Source organism: Panicum virgatum, chromosome 7K (assembly GCF_016808335.1).
Source record: "Panicum virgatum strain AP13 chromosome 7K, P.virgatum_v5, whole genome shotgun sequence".
Taxonomy (NCBI): Eukaryota; Viridiplantae; Streptophyta; class Magnoliopsida; order Poales; family Poaceae; genus Panicum; species Panicum virgatum.
Genome location: NC_053142.1, coordinates 35,894,458 through 35,918,409, shown reverse-complemented (window position 1 = coordinate 35,918,409; position 23,952 = coordinate 35,894,458). Strand labels below are relative to the sequence as shown.

The following is a 23,952-nucleotide window of genomic DNA, read 5'->3' as shown; positions in this document are numbered from 1 at the left end:
AAATATTTTCATATAATAATATTGCATCATTTGTACAACATATATAATATATAATTATAGCAGCATAATTTTCAAGTAGTCAGACATACTAAAAGGCTGACCTATGAGATTGGTTTAAACTTCACAAATATATATTAAGAAAATTGATATAGCCATGAACTCAAGGATTGAATCGGGAATGAATAACATAACAGACTGATCATGAAAACAGAACATGACAGAATACACACAAAGCTCCAAATAAGCTTGATCATACTATAAGTATGCATAGAAGAGCACAAGGGTTGCTACATACATACAGCAGCACAATCATTGTGCCAAAAGAGTGCCACATCAGTGGAGCCAAATCTGGAAACATCACCCTTTTCTGAAAAATAGTTGCAAAAAACAAACATTACATACTAAAGGAAGGTAATCTGAGGACGACGACTTACTTCCTTTCTGGGGAACAATGAGGAAATCACCGTCTGCGTTGCAAGGCTCATCCGTCCATAGACCTGTTAGTAGCGTATCTAGTGTAGAGTAGAGTACATGATATATATATATATAACAAAAAGCATTTATTCTCAGAAGAAAAGATGCATGAATGCCACCAGTCTAACAAAAAGCATTTATAATTGGTGCAGAAGTTTTGCTAGCAACAACCATAATCATAACCAGTCTAACAAGCAACATAAGCACAATGCCACAGCATGGTAGATATCTCATACCTAATGATCCTCTATTCACAGATGACATGCATGGCATGAAGATCAAGCAATGGAAATTAGCAACAGCATGGTAGATATTTCTAGTAAACAAATGGTATGTCAAAGAAGCAAATCATGAGATGGGTAGAAAGGCTTACCAGAAAGAAAAGATATGATGAATATTAGCTCAATGTGAACAAATGAAAATGAATTATAGTAAGATCCTACAGAATGAAGCTTAGATTTCACTTAGCTCATTGCATTGCACACATAAACTGCTACAATAGCGAAAAGTAATTGGGAGAAATCATATTGTAGCTGTAACAAACAGATTTGTTAAAGTTGACCTGAGGAAAATTACCTATTGTAGAATAAAAATGGTAGAGACAAGAATGTAGTGAAATGGCGCATTTTCTTATTGATCTCATGGTGCCCTTTTATAGGGGGATTACAAGGTCACTAATTCCAGAAATTAGTATCAGACATTAATTCTCTTTGTAACAGCAGCCATAAGGATAATTCATGGCCTTCAACCATGGTGGTTACCATGGCCTTAACTCCTTGGCTGTTACTATTGCCTTCACTCCATGGTTGCTGTATTTGTGAGGTCAAATATGTTTTGTAACATTACCAATGGAGGAGCAAAGAAATGTATATGAGAAAAAAAGGGGCAGTCCCTGGCCTGCGGAGCTCGCTGGAGCTATCGTCCCACCGCGCGATGCCGCAGAGGGAGGCCGACGTCAAAGCGCCCGCGCCGCAGTGAGCCCTGCTTCTCCGAGCCGCCCGCACGCGCGGAGCTCGGAGCGCCCGGATCCGGCCGCCGCCGGAGCTCGGAGCACCAAGGCGCGCCCGGATCCGGCCACCACCTGAGCTCGGAGCGCCACGGCTGTGACACCTCTGGTGTCAGTTTAACCAAAGTCAGGAAATTAACATAATTTCACACACAAATGAGCTAAGAAAACTTAAATAAGAACCCTATGTCTAGTTCTTGCAAACTTGTGTGTAAATATATGTGTGCATGTGTTTGAATGCAATGTGTTTGAAAACCAATAATTGGTACCATTTTAAACTTGACTTGACATGTGTGGTAAATAAAGCAATAAAATACACCTTTCATAATGAGCTATAAACTTTCTATGCAAATCAAATTCAAACGGGAAAACCATCACATGAAATGATTAATGGAACCATTCTTTGATTTGTGAAGAGCTACTAATTCAAACAAATTAAATCAGCAAGAGTTCTATTTCTAGTGTTAAGGAAGTTAAAATAACTTCAAACCAATACAAAGAAGCCTATGAAAATGAATAGGCATATTCACCATGTCGTGTTAAACAAAAGTCTAGTTGAAGGCTAGGAGTAAAAGTGCCAAAATTCACATGGAATGATAAATACTTTAAATGACAGTTTTTAAAATAATTAAATAACTCTCAAACCATTACTCGAATTAAAAAGTGCATAACATGAAAGTTGTAGATCTTGAAAAACTGAACAAAAGTGGTATTCAACACTTTTTCATTTGAGGCCAAGATGGAGGAGAAAATTTGAGTTTACATAACTGGATTTTGAACTTCGAGAAAATTACAGAACTGCCACCGCCTCCATCTCCCTCCCCTGCCTCCCTGCTCCCTGCCCACGATGGCGCCGTATGCCACTGGCGTCACCTGGCCGGCCACACGTAGCGCCCCCGACCAAACCGCCCGCACGCCCACGGGTTGAGCCGAAACCCCTCCGCGCTGGCTTCTTCTTCGCACGCCACGCGCCCCCGCCGACGCCCCTGCGTGACACGCCGCCAACGGCGTCGCCGCTCGCCGTCACCTGCCTCCGTCGCCCTCCCTGGCTAAATCGACCTCCCCCAGACACCACCACATCGCTTGCCAGCTGGTCCTCCTCCCCCTCGTGCCTATAAAAGGCGCCACATCCCCTGCGCGCGCCTAGAGCGCCTCAGCCTCCTTGCCATGGCCGCCAAGCTCGGCTCCCCGTGGAACTCACCGCTCCGCCCCCACATTGCCGAAATCGACTGCCACACCACGTTCCCTAGCTACTGCTGAAGCTCCCAAGCCGGTCGTCTCATTCCCAGCCCCGTCGGAGCGGCCTAGAACCATCGTCGGCGCCATTAGCGCCGCCCCTTCCCTGGCCACGCGTGGAGCCACCGTCCCGGCCCTTCCCTCCCCAAATCGAACCCTCCACGAGCTTTGCCTCTCCCCACCGAAGCTCCTCGGTCCGACTTCGCCCTCCCAGCGTCGCCGGAGAAGCGCCGCCGCCGCCCAGTTCCACCCCGTCCACCGGCCGCCGTGGAGAGCCCAGCTCCGACCACCTTCGCTCCTCCCACGACCACCCAATGGTATCTCTCGAGCTCCTCATCCTTTTCCCCCACTTTCCCCTCGCCGTCGGTGACTCTCCTCGCCGGGAAACGCTGCGCCCTTCCTTGCTCTGTTCTGTGAGTTCCGCCAGGGACCCCAAGTTAAAAGAAACAAAACTTCTAGGGGTCAAACTGCAAAATGTGCTTAAACTTCAAAACAGCAAAATTCAAAAATGCCTAGAAAATCGTATAAAAATCAGACAAATGCAAACTAAAATGTTATGGAATCCTTAGAACAACAACTATAACTTTTGTTACAGTCACATGTTCATTTTTTGCTTTTATTTTAATCTAAGAAAAAGACTAGTTTAAATGGCACATAAATGTTCTAGGAGTTTGGTTTAGTAACTATGCTTGATTTTTGGATATATTGAACTTAGTACTGTTATAAGAACTTGGTAAAAATATGAGCTCTGTTTGAAATTGTTTGCTTGCTCAAATGATCAAGATTCCTAGATCTACTAGCTTTGTTCCTATATTAATTCTGGTAGAAATGTTAGTGATATGTGTATGATACTTTTTATGTGTATGCATATTGCTAAATCCTTACTGTTGCACAAGTTTGAGAAATTATTGAACTAAATAACTATATATTTCAGTTAATGCTTGATAAGTAGGCATTATTTGGGATATATAGTTCATGTGCTTAGAAAAATCTAGGTTTATTTGTGAAATCTTGTTTTAGTCATATAAACATGCCTTCAAAGTTTGAGCACCATTTACTGAATATTCTTATAGTTATAATCCATGCTTGAGATATCATGTTTAGTTTTTCTATTTTTGTTCTGGAAGAAATCTGTCATTTTAGGTCTTCATCTTTGGACATGTTCTTAGTTAGAGTATATTCTCGCTATAATAGAAATTTCACATGCAGTACTAATCAAATGAACCTTGCAAAATTTATGCTAACTCATGATAAGTTAAATGCATAACTAATTTATCTTGTTGATATGAAGCTTAATAGTTTTTATGGAACATGTTTAGCTCATGACTAGGCTGGTAAAAGTTTGAGTACCATATCCTAGTATAACTCTCTGTAGAATTAATCTTATTTAATAGCTTGCTAAATTTGTTCATTTTGTCACCTCTGCTGTATAAGTGAATAAAATCTGAAAAAATTTTAGTACTGAGTAGATGCTTTGTAGATGCTCCCATAAAATTTGTAGTACCAGAACCCATGTCAAACTTTCTGTGCAAAAAGGTGAAGCAACTAGAGTAATCTACTTACATGCTTTGTTATGGTTAATTGTTTTATGGTTAGATGCTGAAATTTATGTCATAGGTGCTAGAGTATCTAATCTGAGTTACATTAATTTTTCATCACTATCTCATGAGTATATTTGTTGTTATGAAATAGTGAAAGCATGCTATGTTTTAATGATAAAAATGAAAACCAAATCACACACCTCTTTTATGAAGTAAAGTGAATTTAAGAACTACTCTATAAACGATTGCCCAGAAAAATAAAGTTAACTAAGACCACCACAACAAACACATGCTATACTGGACTACAACTTTATAGTGAAGGAAAGAAATATATTTATATCATGTTGTAACAATATCATTTCTGCATGCATATAGAAACGGTAAATCTACTCGACGGTGATTACGAGTTGGTGCCCGCGAATACTACCACTCTGGAGAGTGTCTCTCTTAATTATACTGACTTGAATCAAGACCCGAACCAATGTTCGGAAGAGCCCAAGGCTACTTTTGAACAGTGCCCAAGAAGGCAAGCCCCGGTGCATAATCCCATTATTTTACGCATTATATTCATCTTACTATTTGTGTATGTTGTAATAATTTTATTGCGTATTTACGTTTTCTAGGAGTTGATCGAAAACCTTAGGTGCATGATCCCTAGGTACCTATATTTGATACCCGGATTTTTTTATCGACTAGTTGCCATGCTAATTAGGTATGGTAGAAGTCGAGGGGTTTCCTGCCTCTCGCGAGCATATAGGAATTTAACTGACTTTAATTCCTGCTGAAATATAATGACAACGGGCGGGGTTGTGTATTTGTGATACCCCGCTGGTGTAGTAAAAAATGGCTAAGGTCACGGTGTGTGGCTCATTTCGTTAAGCGTTTGAAAGTACTAGCCACATGTCGAGAAATATGGTAATCGGTAAGCTTAAATACCTGATTGGACCAGCGAGTGGAACGATCTCGCACCCTCCTGGTAGAAGTAGGTTTATTTTTTTTGTCCGGACGTACGGGTGCAGAGACGTCTGGCTCTGTAATCGGGGAGGGTGTGCCGGATCCACGGACTGGAAAGAAAGGGGAACTGTAGCGTGGGCGGAAGCGAAGTCGATCTCCATGCGTGTGGTCTAGGTTCCCCTGGCCATGTTGAAATTCGATTCAGAATCATCCGCCTCTCACGGCATGAGATTGCTTAATGTTTTCGGTCACACAGAGTAACAAGTGGAACATGATGATGATAATACTGCTGGTTGATTAAATGGTTGCTCTACCATGTTTGTGTAGAGTTAGATGCAAACTTGGAATGGTTAATCCAACTGGAAGATGGCTAAATAAAATCTGAAAATAAGGATCAACATTTAGTGGCGTTTTTGGCAAAACAAACCCCACCAACCAAAAAGCCTTGCATGTCTAGTTATCGGACTATGTTATATCCGGTGACGGGTCAGTCTTGCTGAGTATTAGTATACTCAGCCTTGCTTGTGGCACTGTTTTTCAGGTACTAACTTTGAAGATCTGTTTGCAAGTCTTACTTGGCCGTGTACTTTGCCTCCGGGCTGGTCTGTTGAGTAGGATGGTCTTTCAGCTGGTGCTGACCACCCTCCTGCTGAGTGACGCTTTCGTACGGGCTTTATCGATACGTCACTTACTTTCGTTAGATGTTTTATTGCTTCCGCTGAGACTATGACACTTGAATAATTTATGTAGTTTGGAACTCTGTTGTACTTCGCTACTCTGAACATGGTTTGTAATAATTTTTTTTTCCGCTGCAAACTCTGAGATGTATGAGATGTTCTGTGTTGTAATCTCTAGGCTCACCTTCGTGTGAGTGTTGTTTGTTGATCCTGGAATAGCGTGGCTTTAATCGAGCCTTCACTCGAGGAACTACCGATGCGTGCCGATTTGGGTCAGAGTTGCCTAGCAACAAAGATCCGTGCATCCGGGCCCAGTAGTTTTGGGTGGTTCCGCCACAGCGGCGAGGGAGGGAGGAGGGCCGGCGCCACCGCCATGGGACGTTGCAGGAGAAGGGAGGACGAGGCGACGGAGGGCCGGCTGCCGCAGATCCGCCATGCTCTGTGCGGATCCGGCCGCCATAGCCGCCGCACAGGCCTCTACCACCGCCGCCGCCATGGGAGGGCGCGGGAGGAGGATGAGGCGAAGGGCCGGCCGCCGCTGCCATGGGAGGGCGCGGGAGGACGGCGAGGTGGACGGCGCCGCGAGTGAGGGTGAGGGAGGGCTATCTGCCCTTTACTGCTAAAAAAAAGGAGGGCCATGGGCGGACGCAAGCGGGGCATGCGTGGCCTGTGGTGATGTGCCTCATCACCGCGGGCTCGTGGATGGAACCGGCGGTGATGGTCGGCGATCTCATCTCCGCCGGTTCGTGTTACCAACTGGCGGTGATGATGGACACCACCGCCGATTCGTTTCGAACCGTTGGTAATAGCCCGTTTGCTATGACCAGTTCTGTAGTAGTGGGAGTCTAATCTGAACAGTTCTAGAGGAGGAAAGCAACGCAAATCCTCGTGAAATGATGGTTGGGATACGGTGGGCGGGCAACAGGCTAGGCCAGCAACAACATCATGGTGCACTCATCCAGCGATGGGCCGTTTGGATCCCTGGACTGAAACTTTAGTTCCATCACATCGTTTGGGCACCAACTAGAAGTATTAAATCTTACTATTACTAACCGAGACTTCTTTTGAGCCTCCAGAATAAAATGGAGAAATTCTAGAATTCTCACAAAAATAAGAAACATTCGGCAACCAATCGAACAACTCTAATCATAATAGTCATTAAATTTGTTATCTTTTCTAATAAATTACTTATCTCCACTATTATAAAAATAGAATAAAATAATGCCCTAAATATTTATCTAAATTACCCACTTCTGCCATTAAAATAGTCTAAAGTAACCCCTAATCTTTCTGTAAATTGTCCACCTATACTATTATAAAAATACTGCAAATAGCCTTCTAAATTTGCATGTAAATTATCCAATTATGTCATTATTAAAGTTGAAGTAACCTCTAAATTGGAATCTAGATTATATAATTATAACAAAATATTAAAGTGGACCAATATAAAATTTTAAATTACTATTTCTGTCACCATGTATATAAAAATACTACCCACGATATATGTCATCATGTATTCATGTATGATGGAAAAGATAAGAATACCGATTCACAAAAACATGGTTCAATTAAATATATATCAAACACACATGGAGATGTGATGTGAAATAAAATTTATTGCAACTCGATAATGATAAATATATATTTTAGAGTATGTTTTAAAATAATTAATAGATGAAAGAGGGCGAGGGATAGATAATTATAATTATTAGTTGTAAGCTTTATTTTTATATTAATTCTAGCTTGTGCGAAAGCAACTGGTTGATAGACTAGTATAGGCTAATTATAAAACTAATTGCATAAATGAAGGTTAATTCACGAGATGAATCCACTTAAGTCTAATTAGTCTATGATTTGTCCATGTTGTGCTAATGGTGAATTAATTAGGCTCAATAGATTCGTCTCATGAATTAGCCTCCATTTATGCGATTGATTTTGTAATTAGCCTATATTTAATACTTGTAATTGTTGTCCAAACATCCAACATGACGAGACTAAAGTTTTAATCAAGGCATCCAAACAGGCCCTAGGCTAGGTACCACGAGCTGATTTGAACAATGCTGTCGGTAAAAAGTATTGGTAAGATATATGTGTCTCATCTATTCATGTTTTGGTGGGTGAAGGATGTGAAGATGCTGTTTGAGTCAATTTTTTTGCAAGACCGTGTTTGGATACGTTTTTCATTAAAAAAAAGTTTGTTACACATGCCAAAGAGGTCTCGTAGAGGCGAAACCACAGGCCTAAAACCGAAAAAAGAATACACACGGTATCAATGGCGCGACCAAAAGCTAGCACGAGCTCCTGTATGTAACTGTTTAAAACCTGCGCGTATAACCACATGAAAGACTCGTCCTCAACTAAAGTTAACAGCTCCTGCAGGCTTCTAAGTTCTAACGCGACGATCGAAGGTTCTCCCTATTTGGGTCCTTCCAGAGATCGACCAGTAGATAAAACCGTCTAGTATTTGGCTCCTTCCAGAATCCAGATCGACCAGTAGACAAAACCACCAATGTGTCAAAACACTTCCTGTGTCGCCGCTATCGCGTCCTTTTCCTCACTTGGGCCTACCAATCCACGTTGTCTGGTCATGCAGATTCCCAGCCTAGACGTCGCAAAATGGTAGGTGTTTGGGTCATGTAATCAGCATGCAAAAAAAATGTTCTACTCACCTTGTTTTCGCAATTATTGGATGAGACTCCCTTGCGAGCCGATCGCGCGCTGCTGGTCACCGTCACGTGTCCCCAACACACAAATACACCATTGCCTGTCTACTATTGTCCGGTGCTCCCTCTAGAAATTTTTACAAGGGGGACGGGCACGTAGAGGGGCATAAATGCAAAAAAGGAAGAAAATTTTGAAAGGAAGGATCAAGGTTGTGTTCACTTCCCCCAAACTCCTCCAAATTTTCCATCACATCAAAATCACATCGAAACATTAAATATAGCAAATGACTCGTGCATGGAGTACTAAATGTAGTTAAATAAAAAAACTAATTGCATAGTTTTGATGTACGTGCGAAAGGCCGGGCGGTTGAGATGGCTAGCCCGGCCCGGTAGCGTCGCGCTCTCAGCAGGTCCTGAGTTCGATTCTCATCAGAAGCGAATTTCAGGCTGCTGAGAGAAAAAAAAAAACCCCTCGCTGTGCTCGCCGTAAGGCTTGGCCCTCACGGGCATGGGCCAGGGTTCGGGGGGTTTCTCTACTCGAGTAAGCCGGTGTGGCTTCCTCTTAATGAAAAAACGGTGGGGTCGTTTCTTCCCCCCGGGTAGAGTTTTTTTTATAGTTTTGATGTACGTTGCGAGACGAATCTTTTGAGCATAGTTAGCCTATAATAGAACAATATTTACCACAAACAAACTAAAAGTGCTACAGCGTGCTACAGTGTCCGATGTGCCCTTTTCTACCAGATTTTCGCGGATCTAAACACACCCAAGGATGCTTGTTCTGATTTGACCACATTTATAGGCCCGCCAACAACCATCAGTCACACGTACCCCCATATACCAATCAAAATACGTAGGTATCTGCGTAGCCGGCAAACTTTTCAGAGAACGATGGCCAAACTGAGACATATATATTTGACAAGCACATTTTACTCTTTTCAAGAACAATTTTAAAGGGTTTTTTACTCTGTTAAATCGTGTGTGTCCATAGAACATAGATATTATTTGCATCCGGGAAATGTTGTCCATAAACCATAACGTCTGAGAAAGCAGCAGCAGCAAAACCCGGCACAACTCCGTCCAGCCGCCTCCTGCGGACGACATCGTCTCGATCAGCTCCAGCGTCAACACATCTCCATCCTCCCGTGCCCGTGCCCGGTCGTCGCTTTTTCTATGGCTAATCACTCAAGTCGCTAATAGCTTGACGCATCAGCTTTTTTTTTCTTCGTTTCTTATTGTAAATCCTAAGCTTGATGCGGCAGTTGTTCAACTGCGTACACCCCACACGCACTAGTCTCTTCCTTCTCCCCCTCTAGCCACATTTCGTTAGCTGCGGCCACACCCTAGAAGATAAGACCTCGGCACCAGCCCAGCCGGCCCGTCCATCGCCTTATTATTAGCTTAGTGTCCGTACGTTGTTACGGGTGTGGCTGTCTCCACCACCTCTTGCCCCCGCGCGCGCATATTTATACACCAGCCACGAGCCCGGCTGCAGCTCCTTCTCACGAAGACTCAGCGTAGGCAGACAGAATTCTAAGGCTGAACAGTGCTCGATCAGTTATTTCCTCAGCTTGTCGTCAGTATAGTCGATCGTCGTGAACCAAATTTTTTGAAGAGGTTCGGGAGTCAAAGATGGCAAAGGTAAGTTTAGCGTCGACCCTGTTCTTGTCTCTCGCGATGCTTGCTGAGCTAGCGTCATCCCGCGCGCGCGAACTGATCATGGTGATCTGTTTTTCGTTTCTCTGAAAAATTTGTTGTTTTGCAGCAGAAGATCGTGATCAAGATGACCATGCCCAACGCCAAGAGCCGCGCCCGGGCCATGGCGCTGGCCGCCAAGGCGAGCGGGGTGGGGTCGATCGGGATCACCGGCGACCTCAAGGACCGGCTGGAGGTGGTCGGCGAGGGCGTCGACATCACCTGCCTCGTCCACTGCCTGCGCAAGAAGGTCTGCTGCCACGCCGAGATCCTGCAGGTGGAGGAGGTCAAGGACAAGAAGCCCGAGAAGAAGGAGGAGAAGAAGGAGGAGCCCAAGCCCTGCCCGTGCCCGGGGCCGTGCCGGTGCGCCGCCGTCGGCTACTGCCACGCGCCGATGCTTCTCTGCGAGGACCCGGCGCCGGCAGCCATCTGCCGCGTCATGTGAAGCTACTAGCAGTAAGATGATGGATTTCGCCGTGCATTTGTATTTGTGATTTGAGTAGCTCTCAACTCCTGCTGCCACAACACACAGCTTCTTCATACGTGCGTGCATGTGCGCAAACGTGATTCTGGTTTGCTTTCGCTTCCGCCAACCATCGACAGTGTAACTAGCTAGCTAGATCACTAGCTAGCGTGTATGTTGTGTACTTGTTGAGTTGGTTACGTTGTATCCATCAAGTTGTGAACTTGATGCAAAGATCGTTATATTTAATTTCCCCCCTGCTTATTAAGAAGAACATGCGTACTAATGTCGTCTGTGAAAATGACTAAAATTAAGTCACCATGCTGACAGGTACCTAGCTTTAAACATATCATGGATAATAATCATAATACAGCGATGGGCATTTATTTCGGTGAATCTTCACTGAAATTTCGGATTCCATAGATGGATAAAATAATAAATTTTGGTAAAATATTGATCTTTTGATTTTTTTGAGCTTTGAAGTGATTAAATTGTTGGAATATAAGTGAATTGTCCATCTCTTCCCATCAACTTAAATTTTTGGGTTGAATCGGTTTGTGCATGCAACTCAATATGGTATCAAAGCCAGATATATCTCATCAAGTTCAAATCCTGGTTAGCGCAATTAAATAAAATAATTGCTGCTCGCTCCTATTCCACGTCTGAGGCATGAGGGAGCCTCCACGTGAGGGGAAGTGTTAGATTATAAGTGAATTGTCCACCTCTCCCTATTAGCTTAAGCTTTTAGGTTGAATTGGTTGGTGCATGCAACTCAATATAAATAAGTCGAATGCCCCAAATTAAACTCATCATAAAAAGTTGTCATCGTTCTAAATGTCAATAAACAACGTCCCAAGTCTACACATCCCACCCTTTCTCCTTTGTCTTTGACAATTTTTTATAGACTCAGAAGTAGGACATAAAAAGATGAAATAATAATAAAAGACAACGAGACCTGAGATTCAATAAAGGGTCTGCATCAGATTCCTATTCCACCAACATAAACTTTAAATGTGTTGGTTTTTAAATTATTCACAATGTTTTGATGGTGATTGGTGAATAATTCTGGGAATCCGACCTGGGGACAAAATATTTTATAAAATGAAATTCAAAATAAATATCATACACACCATTGATTGGTTTGCTGATATATTACCTTCGGTCGCAATACTTGACGCTTTGACCAAAACATCTAGTCAAACATTTTAGACTTTTAAACCTTGATTGTCCATAATTTTAAAATACATATATATAGTTCAAAACATAGATCTGATCACATATATAGTATACACTTGTCTTGAAAAAACTCACTCCATTTTTTATTTTATGACATTCATGGTAAGCTGACTAGTTTGACAATGAGCTAATTATTTAGGGGAATAGTTGTGCTACCATGCATACTCAACAAAGCAGCACTATATTAAATACATGTCTTGGCGCTCCTGAGAGGGGTTTCTTTGTTCTCTTATTCCGTACATCACCGTAATCTTTTGGGACAACCGTGCTTTACCGCAACATCAACTTTGGCCTCAAGAGTCAAGACACCTTTTAGGTGCTTTATGCTCCAGCTCCCAGCACCAAGCTGCCTCTTGACTTCAACTTGACGCCTGCCAAGACTTGCTTGGTCAAAACCATCTACATCACTTCCCTCTCCCACTCCATGTGAGCGGCGTGGATCGCTCACGACTCCAACTTAACCATCCGTGAATGGTCCATTGGACCAACTTCTACTCGCCTTTCACCACACACTTATTAGTCCATCAGTGTCGAGCCTTTGCTCATCATCCGGCACCTCGCCATTGAGCACCACATCCATCCATACACATCACCTATAAATCATGAGGGGAAAAAAATGTCGCTTTGCGTCCTCAAGTCAAGTCCATCACTACCTTTGGCTAGCCATAAGCAATCATGCGAACTCAATTAAAACATTCTTAATAATAAACATCAAAATCTTCAAGCCACCCCGACAAACCATCAATCACTCATCGTATCGAGCAAGACCATGCAGGTCTCATGGCAACTTCATATATTAAGAGTACCTAAAGAAATTTAGTTAAATGCCTTGCATAGTTATTAGAAGTATTGTTAAATAAAGTAAAAGCATAACAGAAAAAGTAACTGATAGTATCTTTATTTATTTATTTCTGCGTTACTCACACCTTCAAATTAGTATATCTCAACAGACGAGTAGTCAATTACAGTAGCTAGGCAGTTCGCTAGCTTCCAAAACCGCTGCATGTGCAACGGGCCGAGCCGCGCATGCAGGCCAGGCCTGGTAAAAAAGCAGCCAGCAGCCTTGTTTTCTCGCAAGCTACGGTCAGGCCGGAGATAGGTCCACGTGCATGACGTGAAGATGGTGACATCACGAGAGGTTTGGCATGCACCTATTGGGAACCTTCGGAGGTTTGCAATTTTCCCAACGAGCTCCACATGCATCTTTGCCGAACTTCAGGAGCAGAATTTCTGTTTAGTTCCAGTCTTCCAGCGGTTGTAGTGTTTGTTTGATTTCTTTGTTTGGCATGTGCTGATAGTCTAAGTATATGCACGTAGGTATTCACTTTTTACGAATATTCAAGGTCGGAACTTTTTTATAATTTTTTTTGCCAAACTACGGGGATATTTGGAACCAAGTGGTAAGGGGCAAAGCCAGCTCAAAACTAACTTTGGTGCACCCTCTATCAAATATAAAGAAATAAAATCAGTTGTAGAGGAAATATATGGAAATTTTGAGGTAAATATTACTCTCTCCATGCAGTTTTGACAGCTATATTTTGAAAATTGAATAATTTAGAATTGTTCATCACTATATTAAACCTTCACCTTGGGAGTCCTCAAGTAGCCCGTTCAGTATCCCCCGCATGCATGCCTCGATAAGGAGAAATATTGGGTAAAACATGAGCCGCTGTAGTTAATAGTCACTAGAAACGAGTAGATAATGGTTAACATGATTAATAGATTGATAAGCATATTTGGTGTCCTTGGTCACTGTGCCATGTGAAAATATAACTATCATGATTGAATGGAGGAAGTAATATTTTTTTTACCATGGAGCACGTGCACCAGGAAAAGCCATATCGTGGCTTCGTCTGATGTAAGCGTTAAACATTAGCACTAGTTTATCTAAACATGAGTGCTAATAGGATGAGCTAAACTTTAGCCAGAAAATTTTAGCAGAGATTTGAATGCTAATAAAGTGCTAAAATTTAGCGCTCAACTTTAGCCCATACAAATAGAGCGTCATTATCATTTTGGTGTCCTCTTGGACACAGCGCAATCAGATTTAATGTTGGAGTCACTTTCAGTATATATTGCCCCACACCTGGCTCTAACCAGCTGTGCTCCATTTTCTCCGAATCAGCTAGTACCACAACCATTTCTCGCCATTTTGTGCGTAGGCAACCCTATACCACCAGGCAGGATTTCTTCGTCCGCCGCCGCTAGCAATGGCCGCACACGGCCGGGACCGCTAATTAACTTGCATACCCGGGCTTCATCGAGCGATGACTGCGAAAGGCGGAGACCTACGCCGGGGTACGGTCGCGCCTCCATAGAAAAGTAAGCGACCGGCATGCAAGCTGCTGGTCCCGTAGTCGGTAGTCTCATGTGGGCAACGAACATGGACCTCACTGTCTCGGCTCCGTCCGTGCCGAGCGCCTTAAATTCGGAGGGAAGCAGCAGCCCACAACTTGGGCCCGGTACCCTGCCGCGACAGCGAACGGACACGGACCGCGCCGTTGGCACGGCTCCAGCGCCGTCCCCGTCGTCCCGCCCGGCCATCCATGTCGTCCATGGCTCACCACTTGGGAGCTGACGAGCAGCTCGACGACGCACGCAGCAGCTGTGTCTGTGTTCAGCAGCCTCTAGCTGTCCTAGGAGCTAACAAGAGCTAGCTCTGGCCCGGAGCCGCGTATATATTACACCACCGCACCAGAGAGACGCGAGCGCGGCCGCAAGGTCCTAGGAGGAGCTAGCTATACTACTCATCAAGCAGCTTGCATTGCGTGCGTGGTTGCTGCTGCACCGGCCGGCAGGAGAACATTACGTACGATCGGCGATTCAGCGTCGTAGAGCGAGAGCTAGCTATCCACGCCCCCACCCCCAGTCAGATCAATCAGTTACTTATTTATTCTTCAGCTTAATTCTCGATCAGTGTCGTCGTCGGAGAACCATCAACGATGGCCAAGGTATAGTGAAGCGACCCACTGTTCGTTTCTGATCCTAGTTCCGTACGTTTTTGTTTCTCACGTCGCTCGCTCGTCGCTCGTCGTTTAATTTATTTGCAGCACAAGATTGTGATCAAGGTGACCATGCCGAACGCCAAGAGCCGCGCCGGGGCCATGGTGCTGGCCGCCAAAACGAACGGTACGGTATGCACTCAACAAGGGCCATCAGCACTTGATCAAAACTTACATACAGATCCATTTGTGCAAACGAGTTATTAGCTAGCCTGACAACAGTATATATGCAGGGGTGATCTCGATAGCAATCGCCGGCGACCTCAAGGACCGGCTGGAGGTGGTCGGCGAGGGCATCGACATCACCTGCCTCGTCCACTGCCTGCGCAAGAAGGTCTGCCGCCACGCCGAGATCCTCAAGGTGGAGGAGGTCAAGGACAAGAAGCCCGAGGAGGAGAAGAAGAAGAAGCCGGAGCCCTGCGGGTGCCCGGCGCCGTGCCTGTGCGCGGCGGCTTATCACCAGACGCCGCTGCAGGTTTTCAGCTGCGAGGAGTCGCCGGCATTCGGTTGCAACATCTTGTGAAGCTAGCTCAGGGTTCACCTTACCGACGGTAAAGCGATTTTCGCCAACTAGCGGTATCGGTAAACCGGCGGTAAATCGCCGGAAACCGCTAGAAACCGCTCGAAATGACAATTCAAATTCAAAAAACCGGTAACCGATGTTTACCGACCGGTAACCGATGTTTACCGACCGGTAACCGTCGTTTTTAACCGGTAAACACCGTATGACTTTGGAAAATTAAAAATTTTGGCAGCATTTCACCGTAATTTTGTAAATATCATTACTGATGGTATATATCAAACAATTATATAACATTTACACATACATAGAATAGAAGTTCATATCCATAAAAATAGAAATTCACATCCATAGTCCATATAGATCATCACAACAATAGTCAATGCAAATCATCACAACCATAGTCCTCACAAACCATCATCGTCAATATATATAATACATAGTAGTGGTTTCCGGTCCAAATGAACAAATGAACAAATGAAAATATATGTACATATTTGAAATATGAACACACATATATACATATAGCTAAAATGAACAAATTAACATCCAACTACCATGAACAAATGGATCCATATAGCTAATATGAACACATGTTTTTGAATATAGCTACACAACAAACATCTAAAAATCAATGTAAAATCAAGAAATACTCACAATGCAGTGGTTTCCGGTCCAAATGCGCCGATTTCCGCTCGGAAAACGCCGAATACCGCTCGGGATTAGAGGATACCGCTCGGGATTACCGGTCCGAAAGTATTTTTATTTTTTTGAGTGCCCAAACAGTCAAATATTTGAACATGTTCTATATTAGAATGATGTATGTCATCTCTACTTTCTTACCATATTTTTTCTTTTTTATTTCAAATATTTTTGAAAATTTTAAATTCGGGCGAAATTTTTTGAAATTTACCGCCGGTATGGGTTGCCGCCTAGTAGCGGTATCGGTAAAAATCGGCGGTAACCGCCCATTACCGATCGGTAAGGAAAACACTGAGCTAGCTACTAGTAAGTTAATTGGACTCGGTCACGCGTGCATCTAGCATCTGTCGTCAGCTTCTTCGTGCATGCGTCAAGTGTACCATGGTTCTATATATGGTTTGCTTTCGCTTATGTAGTTATATATGTTTAACTAACCATCAGCGATAGAGTAATAATCTATCTATTATCTTATCATTTAGCCAAAACCTCCACGTTCGCTCTCAAAGTCTAGAAATTCCCACGTTAATCGGAGAAAAATAGAAAAAATAAAAATTACTCATCACTGCCATTACGATAAAAATTAGCCTAAAATACCCTTGTGCCTAATTAAAAATCACCTACCAATGCCATTATTAAAAAATAAATATAAAATATCATTTAGTTATGTATTAGTTACAAATATATATTATTAATAAAAACTAAAGCTAACAACAATCAATCAAAATAAAATAAAAACAAGAATAATTATCTGCATAATATTATTAAAAGCTCAACAAATTAAATTGTTATTATAGGTAGATCATAGTTAAATTGTTTTAATCAATAATAAGACATAATTTACGATAATAAACAGGATAATGTATGGTAAAAAATAGTATTACCTTTAACTAAGAATACAACGACATGTAAATTTTTGAATTTTCAATACTAGCCGCGAATGCGCGGGCTATACGTCTAGTTAATTTAATGTAATCATTAGCTACAGGCTAACTAGTACCATAAAATTCAACATGTATGTGTTTTATATATGTGTATAAGTATATATGTACACGACCTACTTGCATTAGTTGTATGCATCCAGTATTCCACAGCGTGTCGCTCTCCCTTCGATCAACCCTCCTTTTCACAGGGTTTGCTGCTCCTATCCTCCTCACAAATGGGTGGCTAAAGTGGCCCTGCACTGCCGATTCCGATCTCACGGCCGCTCGAGGTTTTTTTTATATTTAAAAAAAATTAAAATTTCAAAAATATATGTCCGTTTTGAAATATTTCAAAAATACCCCCCGGTCGCCTCCTCATAGGGCGACAGGCTTTAAGTGTAATTTTTTTTTTCAAATTCGCAATGAGGTCTCTGGAAAAAAAAGGCCCTGTCGCCCCCCAACGGGCGACAGGGGCCTGTCGCCCGGCCCACGGGCGACCGCCGCTGGGCCCAGTCCACGGGCGCGGTAGCGCGGCAGGGGGGCCTGTCGCCCCCCACGCGGGCGAGGGGGGGGGGGCTGTCGCCCCCCCCCCCCCGAGCGACCGGGGTAACCCCCCTATAAAAGGTCCAGCCCTCCCCTTCCCTCCTTATTTGAGCCCGAAAATTCCACAAAAAATCCAGAAAAAAAGAGAGGAGTGAGGAGAAGGAAAGCGACGAAGCCCTGCCGGATTCAGCACTTGTGATCTGCAGGTTAGTACATTTAGTTTATATATTGTTAGATTTAAGTACTACGTATTTAAATATGAGTAATTTAAGTAGGGGTGAGTAATTTAATTTAATTAGTGCTATAGTAGAACCATTTAAGTAGGAGTTCAATGATACTTTAGTTTGTAGTTACGTAGTAGTAAATTAGTTTAGAAAATTAGTTCTACGCATTTATTATTACAATTACAGTACTATTAGAGACGTGTTTATAAATTAATTATGATTTAGAATAGAATTTGGCATATGCAGTATAGAATTTGAGTGTCATCACGTACTTATGAATACTTATACGTTGTAGTTGAATTTCATACTTAGTTTTTACGGATTATTGAATAAGGTAGTGAAGTAAAGAGTATAACTCGATAAGTATTATGTGATATACAGATATGTCGAGCAAGGTGCAGTTTCAAGTATTTTATGGTGAATACAATGTTATGTATGGGCCAAATGGAGTAGATCTTTCTGCCTTTAAGCGCACATCTAGCGGCATAGATAAACCTCAGGAAAGGAGTTTTGGTTCCATATGTAAGTGGCTGCAGCGTGGGTTCCATGTTGATCCGTTGACACATGTGATCACTGTCCAGTCTCTTGTTAATTGGGAGGTAGAAAGTGAATTATGGGAATTAATGATGATACACAGCACTGATGACTGGCAGAAGTACATGCAAGCAGCTCTAGAGCGTGGGTGGCCTCTGAGCGACAGGTGAGGTCTCCGGATGTTCTCACCTACTCCGAGGGCCATGTCCGTGCCCAGTAGAGGGCTAAGAGGGTCCGACGCCCTAGGGGTGGTTAGATGTATCTGATGTTTGTATCTCTGATGTTTATTTGTAATGAGATAGCTGTGGACCGCTTATTTGTATCCGATGTTTATGATTGTGGTAGGTTACTTGTTATTTGTTTCTATAGATACTATTGATGTGAACTTATTATGTTTGTGGGTTCCATAATGCTCGTGAAATAAGGGAAGTTCTTGTGATTTTTTTCCCATGATTTAATGAAGGACAAGTTAGGTGCGGTAGGAGTCAGCGGCCGAGATCCTGCCGACGATGATAACGAATACACGCTCGAATAGCTCAAAATAGGTCCCTGGAGGGAAAAAAAGGGGGGCCTGTCGCCCCCCCCCGACAGGGGCCTGTCGCCCGTTGGGGCCCCCCTTTTTTCTCAAGGGACTTCGTTGCAAATTTGAAGAAAAAAAATTACACTTTGGGCCTGTCGCCCTATGGGAGGGCGACCGGGGTATATTTTTGAAATATTTCAAAACAGACATATATTTTTAAAATTTTAATTTTTTTTTAAATATAAAAAAGAAAAAACGGCCGGCCGCTCAAACCTGTCGGACTGCAGGGTTGAGGCCTGCGAGCCGACAGCCGAGCAGCATGCCTGGCCCGGCCTGGCCCATTCATTCATTGGTCGTAACGAAGCGATCGACGGCTCGACGCCCCGCACGAGTGCACGACACAGGGCCGATGTTCTCTCGGGGTACGCACTCATTCCAGCTGTGTGTAGATGCAGAACATCAGAGTAGATCCCAGAAAACCGTTGGTACCGACAAAGGGAGGCACCTCGTGACCAAACTACCTGCAGAACTGCAGAAGCACACCTGGAAATGTGTTCTCTGAATCCCTATGAATAAGAGCTCGGACAGAGGAACGGGAAGAGCTGGAGAAGCTCGTGCTGAAAACAAGCACATTCAGATCTCTTGGTTCTCCTCGCGCGTCTACACACTGCTGGTACCGCCCCCGCACCCCCCCCCCCCCAAAAAAAACATATCAGTATATTAATCTGGTAGGAAATGATCATGCAGATAATAACAAGCAAAAGAAGGAGATATATGAGCCAGCCAATTACCTGCATGATCCAACTACATAGAGAAATACTTCTAACCAGAGTAGGGGTTCTACTGGAGCGATTTTTTTTCTCTCGGCCCCTTACCGGTCAGCGCCCTTTAGTACTAGACGGATGGCTAACCGATATCGGTTGGTCGGTACTAAACACCACAGCATTTAGTACCAGCCAAAACGCCCTTTGCACCCAAAAAAATAAAGAAAAAAAAATAGTCACAAGTCACGCGTAATATGCGCGTGCGCAGTCCGTGGGGTTCGAACTCACGAGCGAATCTTTCTTATCATCCCACCTACACAATGCATATATTATGTGCACTATTTTATATAAATAATAACATAAACAATACATTAATAATGATTGAAATAGTAATTTAAAATTTATATTAGTACACTTTTAATATTTTGTTATAATTATAGATTTAGATTTAGGAGTTATTTTAACTTTTAATAATAATAAAATTGGATAGGTGGTTATTTGCATTATTTTTATAATGGGATAGGTGGGTAATTTACAAGAAGGTTAGGGAGTTATTTTAAATTTTTTATATAATGGCAGAGATGGATAATTTAGATACATATTTACTCCGGCGGTTACTTGAGTCTATTTTATAATGATAGAGATGACTAATAGTAGGAAAGATAATATATCCAATTACTATTACAATTAGAGTTGTCAAATTGATGGCAGGATATTTCTAATTTTTATGAGAATTTCTAATACTTCTTTGTTTTTTTTACAGTGTCCGTCTAGAATTTTAAATGACTTCACGTGGAGGCTTTAAGGAGCCTCCAATTATTAATAGTAGTAAGATTGGTTGCTTCCTATTAGTTCTCCAGCTGAACTCTAAAATTTGAATGTGATGTATGCAAAGCGAAGGGAGCCAGATAGACTGACACTTGAAAGATACAGCTCATAGAACATTGTACAAGTTCTGAACCATGTGCCTTCAATTTTCATCCATTGTTGACCACCGAGTCGCCATCATATCTGCTTAGATACTGAATACACCAAAACAAGACAAGTCTCAAGTCAAGTACTTCGATTATTGCAAGTGGAATACAGCGTGTGCGGTGTGCAAATCTCTTTCGAACGAACAGATTTACACCGCGACAAGCAAAGCGCCTGGCGCATTAATAAAGATCTTAGTGCTGCAAGCACAGTTCACTTCGCGTTAGGCTCTTCCTTTCCTCCCAAGTTCACCACTTCACCGTTGCCAACTTCCTATCTGATAAATTGAGTGGTAATAAGGAAATGCTCATGACTGCTTACGTACTGAAATGACTCGGCCGGGCACAAATTTTCTTCGAAAAAAAAATCTCATACTCCGTACTGTATGCACATTCAGTGTTATACTTTGGTAGTTCCAGCTATCTTTAGCTAGATAGCATCATTCCAATCACGTTCGGACAAATTAACTGTCAAGAGTTTGAGTTCATAGTCAGAAAATTATTTACCCGTTCCTTTCGTTTTTTTTCTTTTCTGCCGTTTCCCCGTCTAAAATTACTTTTGAGCAAACGAGTCAAAGTAGCAGTCATGTCAGGCAACAACAACTTGGGAAAGATTGGAACGAACGAACTCTGAAGGAGCCAAGTCAGAGCTAGCTTGACGCCCGCCACTTACTCTCAGATTCCACAGCGTATCAACGGCTCATTGGATTATTGGCAGGGCGTTAACTTGTGTGTCCGTTAATTCTGCCAGGAAGTGCTTACGGTTTACTAGGTTCGTCCATAGATCGCTGGAGCCCCCGACTGAACCACGGTAACCAGTACGGGATAAAACCCCTCCTATTTCCTAAAAAAAAAAAGAGAGTTGTTACGGTGCTTGTAAGGAACCAGAGGTTCCTTCCCTCTGAAAAAATCAGAGCCGTTGATTTTTAGGAGATATTAGAAGCTATTTTTTTCTCTAATAAAGGGTACTTTAGTAATCTATTATGTGAGCACAATTGGTCTGCTTCTCTGTTCGTCGATCACTCGACTCCGATCGTCCATCCACTGGCCGCCGGCGGCCTGGGCACGTCGCTGGGCTCCCCTGCACAGCCACCCTGGGCAGCCCTTCCCCATCTCCATCAAGAGCATCATGCAGCGCATCGGATTTCCTAGTGACGCCGTGCCGGGGGCGGGATTCCCACTAGAGATTGCTGCGGAGGGGCTCGTAGGCTAGGCTTCCTTACGTCGGGGCTCGCCGGCCAGCGCCCATGCTAATGCTCATGTTCTCTCTCCAACCAATCCAAAACTATTCTTGTATCCTACGTTTGCTGAATTGTTAAGCAATTAATATCAAACCAGGTAGCACTATATAATGATTTCAATTTCCAGCTATAAATTTAAGCATCATTCATGCGCTGATTGAAGGGAGCTCAATCACTGTTCAGGAAGGGAGCTCAATCACCAGGAAAAAGGAGGAAGGACGTCGGTGGAAATTTGTAATTGTTGATGCTTCGGTGCAGGCTGTGCAGCGCCGCATATGATCCTGTACTCTAGATGCCAGGAGCTGATGTAAGGTTGCCATGGAGACGGATGCTACTGCACTGGGATGAACAGGCCTTGGTGCTACGGGAACCAAATGATAGCAAAAGTACTAAAACATCCTTAAGGTTAATTTTATAAGTGGTTCCTGGCCCACAAAAATAGGTTCCGGCCCCACATCTTTAGTTCTTCGCAACAGGTTCTTCCGTCTTTTTAACTATTGGATCTGAATCCCTCAACGGCTCATAAAATCTCCGAGCATCGTAAAATTTCTCTAAAAAAACACGGTAACCAGAAAGGGGGCCCTGCTGCCTTTGATCCTTTCTGGCTTCTTCCCCGGTGACGCGAGGCAAGACTACTGTAGTGGGACCGCTCGCTGAACCGCGCGTGCTCACACCACCGGGCGCTTTCAAATCCTGCTAGTGGTTGATCCATAGGCCCGCGTTTAGTTTGAACTCTGCGAACCTTCCCGTGCCCTACGCGCTGCCAACCCGACACGTACGTTGCTGGTCAATGAACGGACGGGCATGGACTCTGCAGCCCTGATCTCGTTCCCAATGGAGCAATTTTTTTTAAAAAAAAGAATTTGGCAGTAACATTTGAGTTCTCGCGAAAGGGTTGCATTAGATCAGAGACCAGAGTCATCAGACAATCTCAATCCTTTTTTCTTTTGAAGAAAACGGCAGGAGCATTCTCAAATAAGAGGGAGAAGCAGAGTTTTACGGTTCACCAAAGAAAAAATTATATGAAAAAACAACGCTTAAACTCGCAATCGCAAGAAAGAAGATACGAGACTAACATGGAACTAGGCAGTGTCATAGATTTGCCTTCAAAAACTCTCCTATTCCTCTCCTTTCAAATATTCCACGTCGTGTACATTACCAAAGCAGCAACATGTCGCTGCTGAACTTTAGAAAGCAGCAACAAGTAGACGTCCACCAAACCTCAATCTCTACCCCTCCCCCTCTGGTCTCTTCACTGAATAAGTTGACCACACCTGCAACAGAAAACTAGACTTCCTGTGCAAAAACACAATGAAGACAAGAGATGTGCCGCTGTTTCCAGCTCTTGACCACACAAAGGACAATTCGGATCACACGGCCATGCCCTCTTGATCACTTGTCTGCAGTGAGATTTTTGGACTGAACCAAAAGCCAAGCAAAGAATTTGTGTTTCCCCCTGGCATGTGCTTTCTAGATGTTGCTTCCTTGGAAGCTGCAAAATGATGCGTTAAGTTGAGCCAAGTAAGCTAACTTGGAAGAGTAAGAGCTATTAGCAGTCCAACGCCGCAAGAAGTGGATCTTCCTGTTAAAGTAAATCCTGGGAATTCCGTTTCCTTGAGAAAAAAATAGAAGTGATTCCTTCGTAGTACGGCAAAGGGACTCACTCCCACCGACAAGCAGGCTCCACAGCACTGGGACCCACGTGTTAGTGAGACGACTCGTCCATGAAAAAACGGTTGCTATGCAGCGCTGCAGAAGGATTCGCTCCCACTGACATGCAGGCCCCACAGCCCTGGAACCACATGTCAGTGCGACGAGTCCCCCGTCGACGATCAAGGCCATCTCACTAGTCACTCCGTTGCCTCGACTCGGTCTTACCCCAACTCCCACGCCCGTCAGCCTCTCGGTGCACGACTCAACTGGATCGGGTCGAGTCGTCGTGTTCTGTTCCGTTCGAGGAACCGAAGACGGACCCGGCTCCGACGACACGGAGCGCGTGGGGTCCACTCCACTCTCCTCGTCCCCTCGGAAGCTCAGCCGCTGAATCTTCTTACCAAGGCTCGTCTGCC

At 43.5% G+C, this 23,952-nt stretch overlaps 2 protein-coding genes across 3 annotated transcripts; both read left to right on the top strand.

Annotated features, from left to right (window-relative positions):
- Positions 1 to 9,938: 9,938 nt before the first annotated feature.
- LOC120641201 (disease resistance protein RGA5-like) lies at positions 9,939 to 10,982 on the top strand. 2 transcript variants are annotated; one of them, XM_039917213.1, is made up of 2 exons: positions 9,939 to 10,189; positions 10,317 to 10,982. In XM_039917213.1, exons 1-2 carry the CDS (start codon positions 10,181 to 10,183, stop codon positions 10,686 to 10,688), a joined length of 381 nt encoding a protein of 126 aa, XP_039773147.1. In that variant the 5' UTR covers positions 9,939 to 10,180; the 3' UTR covers positions 10,689 to 10,982. The 2 variants fall into 2 exon arrangements, with proteins under 2 accessions (XP_039773147.1, XP_039773146.1); XM_039917212.1 differs by having other exon boundaries at positions 9,957 to 10,189; positions 10,314 to 10,982.
- Positions 10,983 to 14,520: 3,538 nt separating this feature from the next.
- On the top strand, positions 14,521 to 16,638 carry LOC120641200 (heavy metal-associated isoprenylated plant protein 47-like). The gene is made up of 4 exons (XM_039917210.1): positions 14,521 to 14,893; positions 14,993 to 15,071; positions 15,178 to 15,467; positions 16,461 to 16,638. The coding sequence occupies exons 1-3, from the start codon at positions 14,885 to 14,887 to the stop codon at positions 15,465 to 15,467; spliced, it is 378 nt and encodes a 125-aa protein (XP_039773144.1). The 5' UTR covers positions 14,521 to 14,884; the 3' UTR covers positions 16,461 to 16,638.
- Positions 16,639 to 23,952: the final 7,314 nt, after the last annotated feature.